This window comes from Amborella trichopoda, chromosome 6 (assembly GCF_054954075.1).
Source record: "Amborella trichopoda isolate Santa Cruz 75 chromosome 6, AtrichopodaSantaCruz75HAP2 v2.0, whole genome shotgun sequence".
Taxonomy (NCBI): domain Eukaryota; kingdom Viridiplantae; phylum Streptophyta; class Magnoliopsida; order Amborellales; family Amborellaceae; genus Amborella; species Amborella trichopoda.
In genome coordinates this window covers 3,038,718-3,051,538 of record NC_142341.1, presented here as the reverse complement: position 1 = coordinate 3,051,538, position 12,821 = coordinate 3,038,718, and the positions used below count along the sequence as shown (strand labels likewise).

At 34.3% G+C, this 12,821-nt stretch overlaps 1 protein-coding gene across 1 annotated transcript; it reads left to right on the top strand.

Moving 5' to 3' along the window:
• The first annotated feature begins 3,816 nt into the window (after positions 1–3,816).
• On the top strand, positions 3,817–8,866 carry LOC105420659 (pentatricopeptide (PPR) repeat-containing protein). Its single transcript, XM_011625150.3, has one exon. It carries the CDS (start codon positions 4,181–4,183, stop codon positions 6,683–6,685), a length of 2,505 nt encoding a protein of 834 aa, XP_011623452.2. The 5' UTR covers positions 3,817–4,180; the 3' UTR covers positions 6,686–8,866.
• The last annotated feature ends 3,955 nt before the right edge of the window (positions 8,867–12,821 follow it).

The following is a 12,821-nucleotide window of genomic DNA, read 5'->3' as shown; positions in this document are numbered from 1 at the left end:
GCTCTATGAGTGTCCCAAACAAGCAGACATGTGTACCAAACTTGCTCGTTTAGGGCCAAAATGGAATTTATGTAGACCATATTGTTCAGGTCAATTACCAAATCCTATATCAGTTTTAAGCCATTTTTGGACTATTGAAAGATTACAGCCTCCTCTACAATATTGAATCAAGTTTGATCCAAGTTGAACAATTGTTGAGGTGTTTACAAGGCTAAAATAACTAAATTGAAGTATTAGATGGATTTATAGTATGGGTTCCAAGTTCAAAAAGATGATAGGTCAAGGACCCTACCATTACTAGAGTTTCCAGTTTCTTGGATACCCTCACCGGGGAAAGGGGTGTCTACACAAAGGCAGCATCTACCCATCTCTTTTGACCACTATAAATATTTCACAGAAGCACAAAGTTTCTAGGTCGCTTTAGGTCCTAGTTTACAAATAACGTTAGAAGCAATATTTTAAATGGACAATGACCTACACACCTTTTTTTGTAATTTCCATCCCTATCAGACTTTCGGGTTCGTCCCTATTAGGCTTTTGGGTTCACCAAAATTCTTTGTACCCCTCAAATTTAAAACCTTTGAACAATTAATTTCATCTTTTTGTTTTATTAAGTACCAAATCCATCCATTAATCATCTCTCTCTCTCTCTCTCTATATATATATATATATATATATATATATATATATATATATATATATATATATATATATATATATATATATATATATATATATATGTGTGGAAAACTCTTCCTAATGCCTATAGGCAAAAATGAATAATGATTTCGCCTTCTCTCATCACTATTCAAACTTCATTGCACGATCATAGTTGTCCGATAATGTTTCAATTTTTATTTTTTTTCTACAAATCCAAATTACTTGAAATTTAGAACATATGTACATCTTAGTGAGACGCACCTAATAAAAATATGAAAAAGTAATTCATAAAATATAAATTAATCAAAATACCTCCATAAATTTTTAGGGGTATTTTGGTCAATTTATATTTTACGAATTATTTTTTTTCATATTTTATTAGGTACGCTTCACTAAAATGTACACACGATTCAAATTTCATATCATTACAATTAGTAAAAAAAATGAAAATTAAAACACTACTTGACAACTGTGACTGTGCGATAAAGTTTGGATGGCGATGAAAGTAGGCGAAATCACTGTTTATTTTCGCCTATAAGTGTTTTGTAGTATCTTTATATATATATATATATATATATATATATATATATATATATATATATATATTATATACAATGAGACCATTTACTTTTCATACAAAGATGTCACAATTATTTATAACCATCCGAAATGAAATTTAATAGCTTGAGTAGTTAGTTGATAGCTTTGTGATGATAGGCACACAAACATATTTGATAGCTTTGTGATGATAGGCACACAAACGTGATACGAGTCACCCTTTAAGCTTTCATCTCCATGAAGAGAGATTTTGCAACTACTGGTTGGAGACCGATCCTCAAGAGTATACGAATCCGGAACTCCAAAGTATTTTATGCGCTAGGCTTTATATCACCAAGATCAAAGGCTCACAAAAGCATTTTCGAATAAATTCTACCGAAATCACTATGTAAGGTTCTCTTTATTATTCTAATGAAATTTCTTGTCATTTAAAAAAGAGAGAAAAGAATAAATTATTTCGAAAATGGTAAAAGTTCAAAAAGAAAAAGAGAGCTTTCAAAAATGTAAAACTCTGTCGATGTTTCGCAAAACTAGTTTATAAATTTGATAAGATGGATGGAAAGCATCCAAGCTCAAATTTGGGACTTTGGTAGTTATATATGATACTTAGAGCTTCCAATAAAAACAAACAAATATAGTAAAACTCCGCATTTCCGAGTTTACTCGGCCAGGCCAAAATTTGGTCAAGTCTGACAAATATCCGGCAATTGGCTAGTTGAGTCGATTCTGGTGAGACATGGACCTCCAGTGCTCTCTAAGGTCTGGTTTTGAGTGACATGGGTGACTCTGCTCCTCCATGGATTGTATAACTTAAAAATCCATTTCACCCATGCCAATGACTATATTTGTCTCAACCAGTATTTTGAATTTTGGATTGGTGGGATGGATCGTTCACCATCCTATAGATTCGTGTTGGATCAATGTATCGTTCATTCATATCAGTCAAAATCAGCGATCAAGAAAATATTAAAAAATAAGAAATAGAAAAAATTAAAGTAGCGGTTTATGGGGAACAAATAAAATATTAAATAATTTATAAAAAGGGAAAAAAAAATGAAAGCAAGGTATTCGGGGAGGGACCAAGTTAGGAATGATAATTTTTCAAAAGGAATTTGGTCGCCGTCGATTTTGGGTCCAGATTGGCTATTATCGATCCGGATCGCTAGGTTTAGAGACACTAGCCTACCACTATAGCCATGCCATATGAAATAAATAGCTATAATTGTATAATAACATACAACTATAAACCCACACATCTATTATCATTTTTATTTTTTTTGACAATTAATCTATTATCAAATATGGGTATGGTTTCTATAAGGTTGTAACTTTAAACAATCCAATTAAGGTGCATCTTCAAGTTTATCATAACAAGTAATTTTGGTGTAAAAATTCATAGGATTATATGAAAATATATTTTCATATCTAATTATAAACTTTTAAACTTCAAAAATGGTTAAAATCAAGTAGATCTATAAACATATGAAAATATTGAAAATAGACGGTCTAGATAACATGTTGCAATATGTACTATTTCTAAGGCTCCAAATATTTTTTATTTTTTATATTCATACATATCGATGTCGAAATGATCAACTAGAGGGTTTTTCAACATTAAAACAACGTTTTCCGATGGATTTTGGAGGTGCATCTTTAATTCTACATTTTAAAGTTCCAACCTTACAAACTTTTTCCATGAAATATTCATCCTTTGTTCCTAAAGATTAACGGTAGATATTAGGGAAATTTATGAGCACATCCTCCTCAAGTTACGTTTTTTAAGAAATCCCTAAATTTTCATGTTACAACATTCAATACCCAAATACCTTTTTCGCAATTTTTAAAATGATGATATTGCCTCAACTTGGGATTTTGAAAGTCCTGCGTCTAATACCCCTAATAAAACACTTGGAAAGTGTTTATAAGGCCGGAGGGCCTAGGTTTTCTCAAGAGAACTTCAGATTTTGAGAATTCAAAATTTATTGAATTTCAGATTTTCTAAATCCTTTTAACTCTTTGGAATCCAACAAGCACAATCGGATTTGTTAAATTAGAAGTTATCTTAGGAATCCTTGGCCTCCAAGTGAAGTGTTTCTTTTTCTCTTTTACTTAAAGGTTCAATAACTTCGATTTTGCAAGTTCTAAAGTTAGTTGCAGTTTGGAAAAAAAAAAATTTTAAAAAATGAAAAATGCATATAAATGTAATATTCACATATTTAAGGAGTTTTTTATAATGATCATATATTTTTTGTATAAGGATATCACAATTATTTTTTATCTGTCAAATTTTAAATAAGTAGTTTTAAGTACTTTTTGATAGCCGTTCAAATAGTAAAAAAAAAACTCTCGATAATGATGATGATAATTTGATTGAGATAATATCTTTGTAATTTAGTGTAGATGTCATTGACATGATCCCCTACAACGGTTTCATCTGCGACGTTCATCCCAGGGAACAGTGAATGGATGCCAGAGTGTCGTATTGTATCTTAACATATGCCCACTTGTGTACACCGGTAGTATATATATGAAGACCTAAGGTCATTCTGAACCATCTCTCAACAGGATCGGACGTTGATAATCTCGTTCTGTATTATTTACTGAACACCGCTGGTGTATGGTAGACCATTGGCAGAAAGCCTCGGCAAGACAAGAGAGAGAGAGAGGAGAGGAACACCGGACATATTAGAGAGAGAGAGACTGTTGAAACTGTAGAGAGAGAGAGAGCTGTAAAAACTAGAGAGAGAGAGAGAGAGACCTTGGAAAGAGTGGAGAGAGAGTTGGAAGGCATGGGTCACTTGCCGCCTCTTACTCCGGGAGCCTCTGGAAGAGAGAGAAAGGGAAGAGAGAGAAAAGAAATGTTGGGTTTTGGCCATGGCTATCCCTCTCCTCCAAAACGGGGAGCATTACTCCCAACTAGTCCAGTTTCGGAGCTCATCTGGTTACGTCCTATCCGAAATTCATGAAGCAAACCATGGCGTCTTTTCTGCATCATCCTAAAAGAAAACCCATTTTGTCGAGCTCTCAGCTGTCAAGATTCAGTATCCATGGCGCTGTTAATCCATTTTCAAATTATCAGAAGCTCGATGAAGCTATAAAGTCACTGAAAACCGAGAGAAAGGTAGAAACCCGTGCATGTGTTCAATTGTTAGATTCTTGCATAGGCCTTAAAGCATTGAACCAAGGCCTACAAATACATGGCTATATCAATTCCTGCAAAAATCTCTGTAAAAATGCCTTAATACTCGAAAAGCTCACAATTTTTTACATCACCGTGGGAGAGTTCGAATTGGGGCGCTCTGTTTTCAATACAATCACAAAACCTACTGTTTTCTTGTTCAATTTTGTGATCAGATCATATGCTTGGAACACTCCCATGGATGAAGCTCTTACTCTGTATTATAAGATGCTAGAACTGGGAGTAAAACCCAATAAATTTACATTCCCTTTTGCTCTCAAAGCTTGTTCTGGTCTTCTATCTTTAGAGGATGGACAGAACATTCATGGAGACGCAGTGAACTGTGGGCTAGAGGGAGATGTTTTCGTGGCCACTGCTCTAATTGACATGTATTCTAAATGTGGGAACTTGGGAGAAGCTAGAGCAGTGTTTGATAAAATGATTAAAAGAGACATAGTGGCTTGGAATGCCATGATTTCAGGCTTAGCATTCCATGGCTTCTCAACCGATGCCATCGTGTTGCTTCATGAGCTACAGAGGGCCAATGAGAAGCCAAACCCTTCAACTCTGGCTTCAGTTTTGCCTGCATTTGGCCAAGTATTAGCTCTGAGACATGGAAAAGCTGCACATGCTTATTGTATTCGAAGATGCTTTGTTAATGATGTAATGGTGGGAACCGCACTCTTGGACATGTATTCAAAATGTGAGAACTTAAATTATGCTTCCAAAATTTTTATGACAATGCATGATAGGAATGAGGTCACATGGAGTGCCATGATATCAGGGTATGCTCATTGTGATCATCCAAAAGAGGCATTGAACCTCTTCGATCGAATGCTTCATTACTATGATCAGAGACCCACAACGGCTACTTTAGCTAGCGTTCTTCGAGCTTCTGCTAGGCTTTTGGATGTGAAGAGAGGGAAAGAGATCCATAGTTTCTCAATCAAAGCTGGGTTTGTTTTGGATTTAACTGTGAGCAATTCTATTCTCTCCATGTATGCCAAGTGTGGATACATGGACCAAGCCATTGAATTCTTTTATGAAATGCTAGTGAGAGATTCTGTTTCATACAGTGCGATAATATCGGGTTGTGCACAGAATGGGCATGCCAAAGAAGCCTTGCACATCTTTCGTGAGATGCAAATGCAAGGCTATGAGCCTGAGCTTGCAACCATGGTGGGTGTTATCCCGGCTTGTGCTCATTTGGCTGCTTTAAAACACGGTCAATGCAGCCATAGCTATGTGATTATACATGAGTTCTCAAATGAAATTTCAGTTGGAAATGCTCTTGTAGACATGTATGCAAAGTGTGGAAGCATAAGCTCTGGTCGAGCTGTTTTTGATCGGATGCCAAAGCGGGATGTGGTTTCATGGAATTCAATCATCGCTGGCTATGGCGTCCATGGACATGGGAAAGAAGCTCTCTCTCTCTTCATGGAGATGCAAGCTTCTGGAGTGAAACCTGATGATATCACCTTTGTGTGCCTATTATCAGCATGTAGCCACTCTGGTCTAGTCTCCGAAGGGGAACAGTTATTTAAAATGATGGGTTTAGATTTTGGGATTACACCAAGAATGGAACACTATATATGTTTCGTTGATCTTCTTGGACGAGTGGGTCACTTACAAGAGGCCCATAACTTCATTAGAAGTATGCCAGTTGAACCAGATGTTCGGGTATGGGGTGCCTTGCTTGGTGCTTGTAGAATTCATAGTAATCTTGAGCTTGGAGAAAAAGTCTCTAAGATCATTCGTGAACTAGGACCTGAAGGGAGTGGAAATTTCGTGCTTCTGTCAAATATTTATAGTGCTGAAAAGAGATGGGAAGATGCTGCCTTTGTAAGGATTACGCAAAGAGATCAGGGGTTTCGAAAGAGCCCTGGTTGTAGCTGGATTGAGATTGGTGGCTCTATTCATGCTTTTGTGGGTGGAGATAGATCACACCAACAATCAGTGATGATCTATGAGAAACTTGAGGAGTTGTTGAGAGAGATTAAGGAGTTGGGGTATCGACCTGATACGAGTTTTGTTTTGCATGATGTGGAAGAAGAGGAGAGAGAAAGAATACTTCTTTACCATAGTGAGAAGTTGGCTATTGCATTTGGGGTTTTGAATTTGGGACCAGGGAAGCCTATTCAGATTACAAAGAACCTGAGAGTTTGTGGAGACTGCCATACCGCTATCAAGTTGATCTCCATTGTTGTGGAGGCAGATGTAGTGGTGAGAGATGCTAACCGGTTTCACCATTTTAGAAGTGGGATATGCAGTTGTGGTGATTTTTGGTGATCATTTATAGTGGAGACTGCCATACCGCTATCAAGTTGATCTCCATGTTGTGGGGGCAGAAGTAGTGGTGAGAGATGCTAACCGGTTTCACCATTTTAGAGGTGGGGTATGCAGTTGTGGTGATTTTTGATGATCATTTATAGTGCATCCCTGAAGGGATCAGAAGCAAAATAAATAAATAAATAAACAAATAAATAAATAAATATATATATATATATATATATATATTTATTTTTTTATTTATTTATTTATTTATTTTTTTCACCAAATCCATGACACTGTATTGTTAGTCACTGATCCACCATTTGGGCCCCTTGTTTGCTGAGTTTAGAGGCATTGTGCAAACCATCGCCAAGCAGCAATTCACACTCTATCTGGGCAGGGTTCTGATCCCTTTCCATCCTTACTGTATGGAGCACAATGACGGGTTCTGATACCCTTCCATCCTTATTGCACGGTGCACAATGACATGCTGTGGCTAACCCATTACCTTGAACACCAAACCCAAACAAGGCTTTAGCTTAAGAAAACTCATGGATAAATGACCCAAGTCATGTTTGGGCCCAAAATACATTGTCTTGTCACGACAAATTTACCCACCATCCAAAGATTCACCAGAGCTGACCTGAAATTCAACTTTGTGTAATTGACGAGTACCAAGCTGATTGTTTTTAATAGCACCTGTGGAAGATGTGCCTCCAACTTCTTCAGTTATGTTGCTTTCCGTTTTGTTGCATTGCGGCCCTGGTTGCTTTAAAAGGGTTCAAGAGTCATCCATAAATAATAGCTACTGTGTATGTTTTAAAAGTGGTCTCAGACCCTCACAAACTCTGTTCATATTGACTGCTCTACTCACTACCACTGAGGCATCTGGTAGGCCTCCATGAATGGACCCTACTTTTGGATCTTGAGGGCTTATATGCCCTTAATCCCAAAACTAAAAATGTTGAATGGTGTGTAAGCTATTGCATAGGAAATTGTAGTTAAGAAAAATGCATTTAAAAAAGGAGAACTTTCTATATCCTCAATTAATGATAAATGATATGTGTTTGGGGACTCTTGGCCTTCCAATTAAATCATATGCCAAAAAGAAGCCATATAAAATGTCAGACTTTGTAGGTAATTGGCTGGTAGCTGATTTCTTCTCTGTGTGTCTTCTATCTCACTATCTACTTTGTCCCACCTCTCTGTCTCTCTCTATCCAAGGTTGTCCCCTGATCTCTCTCTCCCCTTTATTTGTCACCCCCCAAATCCCATCGAAATAACCATGTATACTCTCATTTTTATCACCTTTTTGTGCATAATGTCAATCTTCTCTTCTCCTTGCTCTGATGATTCCATAGCATGATAAACCATTTGCAAAGATGGAATTCAAAGACCCAAATCAAGACGCCCTGGAAAATTGGGAGAAAATCTTATTGGATTTTGGAGATCAATTGGCCAGGAAAAGGGCCCCTCTTATGGTAGATTGGGTGCTCCTTTTCTCACTGGTTTTATGGTTTTTCTTAGGTGTTGCTCTTACAAAGTTCCAAAGGTCCTCTTTCTTTGTATGAATCTTATGATGATGGTTCATCTTTGAATTTTACCGATCTAGAATGCGAACTTGAACATTCAAGCTTCAAAACAATTCGGGGTATTTAAGAGATGCAGAAAGGTCCTTGCTTTCTAAACTGTAACAAGGAGTTGGACCCAAAAGGGAATGAGGAAGCGGCATATAATCTATGGTAAATGTTAATTTGTGGGTAACAATCACATTGTGATTGAGACGGGAGAATTACAATGCATATTCTTCTTCCATGTCTTTTGAGAAAGCAGGAACCTATGCGAGAAAACGTGGGTCTTTTGAAGCATGAGTTCTACCGATATTAGTAGGGTTTTTGCTGGTTTATGGGGAAGTTTGCCCGGTCATTTGGACTCAAAATGTATTAGTACATAACAATCAGCACGAGCCCTGTTCATCATAGAGCTGCAAGAAGGTAGAGGAGAGAGAGATCATTGGGTGGGGGAGGGGACAAAGGAAATGTGCAGCTGAGCATTTTGTGAAGATAGTTGACTGTCATCCTACACCTGATTATCTTCTATAATGAGTATGGGAAACTTTTTATTTTTACTTTGTTGCTTTTTAAAATGAATTGTTTATGATATATTGATCGTAAAAAGTCATACATTATTTTAGGGCAATGGGGTGAATTCATGCAGATTTCTTCTTGTACTTCGAGTTTCTCTTTGATTGATTTTTTGAGAAAATTGGTACTCAAATTTGTTAATCTTTGGGAGATGAGCTTGAATTTAGCACTGGAGATATACGCCTCTTTAACGTCTTTGCATCTAACCTCCTCATCTCTCGTCTCCCTTTTTCTCAAAATTTGTCTCTCTCTCTCTGACCAGATTTGGTTTTCTTGCTTCTCTAACCTAAACTTGATCGTTTCTCCCCGTAGTTCACATTTCTAGTACTCTTTTTTTCAGCGCTCTATTGCTATGGCTGATAAAAAATTTCACATTAATCTTATGAAATTTCATGCACATTCTATTGCAGCTCATCTCGTGCACGAGAGCAGCAATAGAATTCAGCACTGGATATACCCTACTCAAATATGTGGGCTTCATTGGCTATGGCTTGATGCGGAGAGATATCTCTATCTCTCTCTCTCTCTCTCTCTCTTTCAACATATAAATCTAAAAATGGATAACCATGTGGGCTTGATTGGCTCTATTTATTAGGCCCCAAGCCAGTCAAGCCAAAGCTATACGTGGCTTCTCATCAGGTTTGGAAATCACATGTGAATTGATTAAAGGATGCAATCTTACTCTTTTATATATATATATATATATATATATATATATATATATATATATATATATATATATTTGTCTAGAGTTAACAACTCTTCAAAATATAAAAATTCAAATTAAAAGAGGTTTTTTATTAAAAAGTTATTTAAATAGGTAACTTTACCATTAGGTTAAATATAAATTTGAAATTTTCACAAAAGTACAATGACATTTTGGAAGTTAGTGTCCTGAAACTTTAATAGTAAAGTGCCCTTGTTTTTAATTAAAATTTCAATTTTATTTTTTATGGAGATGACAAAAGTATTATTTGTCTTGTAGTAATATTTACAAAATTGTCGCACAAAAGTAACTTCTTTTAAAAACTAGGCTATAAAATTAATAAATCAACCCTTCACAACTCTCTCTATCTTGAACTTTTGTAATTTGAAGGGGTGTGGAGTTTAGATTATCCCATATATATATATATATATATATATATATATATATATATATATATATAGAGAGAGAGAGAGAGAGAGAGAGAGAGAGAGAGAGAGAGAGAGAGAGAGAGAGAGAGAGATGCTAGGGTGAGCCCGCTAGCTCACAAAAAAAAATGAGCCCAACGGCCTAGATTGAATTTGGGATGATCTGACAATCACGGGTGTCCGGTAGTGTTTGAATTTTATTTTATTTTTCTACAAATCCAAATCACTTGAAATTTGGAGGATCGCATCGGGCAATTGTGACCATATGATGAATTTTAGATAGTGATGATGGTAGGCGAAATCACCGTTCATTTTTGCCTATAGGCGTTGGGAAGACTTTATATATATATATATATATATATATATATATATATATATATATATATATATATATATATATATATATATGTATATGTATATATATATATATATATATATGTATATATATATATATATATATATATATATATATACATATATATATATATATATATATATATATATATATATATATATATATATATATATATATATATATATATATATATATATATATATATATATATGGAATGAGACCATTTACCTTTGGTATAAGATGGTCACAATTAATCTTGATCACTAAGTGTGAAATTGGGGGGATGCATTTATTCCATTGACCAAGCTCAAACTTCAAAAGAAATTTTTTTGAACTCTATGATACTCAAACTATCAAATTTCACATCGGAGTGTGGATAGTAATTATGACCACCTTGTATCAAAGGTAATCAGTCTCATTGTATACAATTCCATATATATATATATAGGGTGAGGTTTTTATAAGGCTGACGCCCTAAATATATTGTTTTAGTATCATAAATCTTTATGATGACCTAAAATTTATTTTCAGCTTTAATTTTCATATTTAAATATTAAAAAAAGTGTAGATTGAGGAACTTTATGAATACTTCAAAAACTTGAAAATTGACGATCTAGATAGTATGTTACAAGGTGCACTATTTTCAAGACTTGAAATCTATTTTTCTCATATCCATAAATCTTGAGGTTTAGATAATCGAATTAAGGGATTTTCAGTGTCGAAACAACATCTTATTGTGAATTTTTTATGTGAAATCTGTATGATGACCTAAAAATTTATTTTCAACTCTAATTTTAAAGCTTAAATATTACAAAACAGTTTAGATCGAGTTGATTTATGAATACTTCAAAAACTTAAAGGGCAGTGATTTCAGGCAACAGTTGTATAGTAATATAATACAACAATCTTCAAAAACAATATTAGGGCCATTTGTTTGATCCAAATTTGAAAATATACACTCTTTTCTTTCTAGTGAACAATTACAAAAAAAATAAAAAATTGAAAACATAATATAAAATGCATTTTTTTAGCGCAATTAACATAGACCATCCATTTTCATAAGATACTTAGATCTGGGTCTTAGAAGGATTTTTTCTTTTCCAATTTTTTTAGATGACTATATTATCATTCGATGAACAATGTTAAAACATAAAAAAATGATTTTGAGTTTTGTAAAGGTTAAGATCTTGAAATTCACCAAATGAATGATCTAGATTTGTTGTTGGAGGATACTCATTTTGACCATAACTACAGTTCAAATTAAACTTTTATTTTTGTAGGATTGATATTGAGATGAAAAGAGTGTGTGTGCAAAATTTTGGATCGTACAAATACCACAAACATGGTTTTCTAGAAGTATGATTGCATTACAATATGATACAATCGTTGCATTAGATCATTTCTCAAACTTAAAAATTAACAATCTAGATAAAATGTTACAAGGTGCACTATTTCCAAGGCTTGAAATCTATTTTTTCTCTGGTCCATAAATCTTTAGGTCGAGATGATCGAATTAAGGGATTTTCAATATCGAAACAACATCTTCTGAATTTTTTGTGTGCACCTTAATTTAATTGTTTAAGGCCCTTGCCCTAATATACGTAAATATGTGTGAGCACGTGCACATACACACACACACACACACACACACACATATATATATATATATATATATATATATGGGCAGTGATTTCTTGCAACGGTTATATCATAGTAAAATGCCACGACACTTTTAGAAAACTATATTTGTGGTATTTATATGACCCAAAATTTTGCACACACACTCTCTTCATCTCAATAATCAATCCTAAAAAAAAAAAATTTTAATTTGAACCCTAGATATGGTCAAAATGAGTCCCCTCCAAAAAGAGCATGGACCATTCCTGTGGTGAATTTCAAGATCTTAGCATTTATAGACTCAAAATCATTTTTTTTTTTTTTTTTTAACATTGTTCATCTAATGATCGTAAGGCCATCCAAAAAAATTGGAAATGAAAAAAATCCTTCTACAGCCTAGATTTAACATCTCACCAAAATGAACGACCTATGTTAATTGGGCTAAAAAAATACTTTTTAGGTTGTGTTTTCAATTTTTTATTTTTTGTGATTGTTCATTAGAATGAAAAAATATATATATTTCAAAATTTGGATCAAACAAATGGACAAAACATGATTTTTGAATGTTGTTGCATCATATTACTATACAACCGTTGTATGAAATCATTGCCCTACACATACACACACACACACATACACATACACACACACACACACACATATATATATATATATATATATATATATATATATATATATATATATATATATATACCATAAATGCACCAAGATCACCCTATAGATATTCAATTAAAAGAAGACTTTACAAGTCATACCTCTGCATATACTGGACGAACTATTATCGATTGGAATATTGATGGAATTTCTGATCACCGAATATTAGATACAATGAAACATATGACTATGTATGCTTCGGCATGTAAAATGGCTGTTAGTCATGATCAGG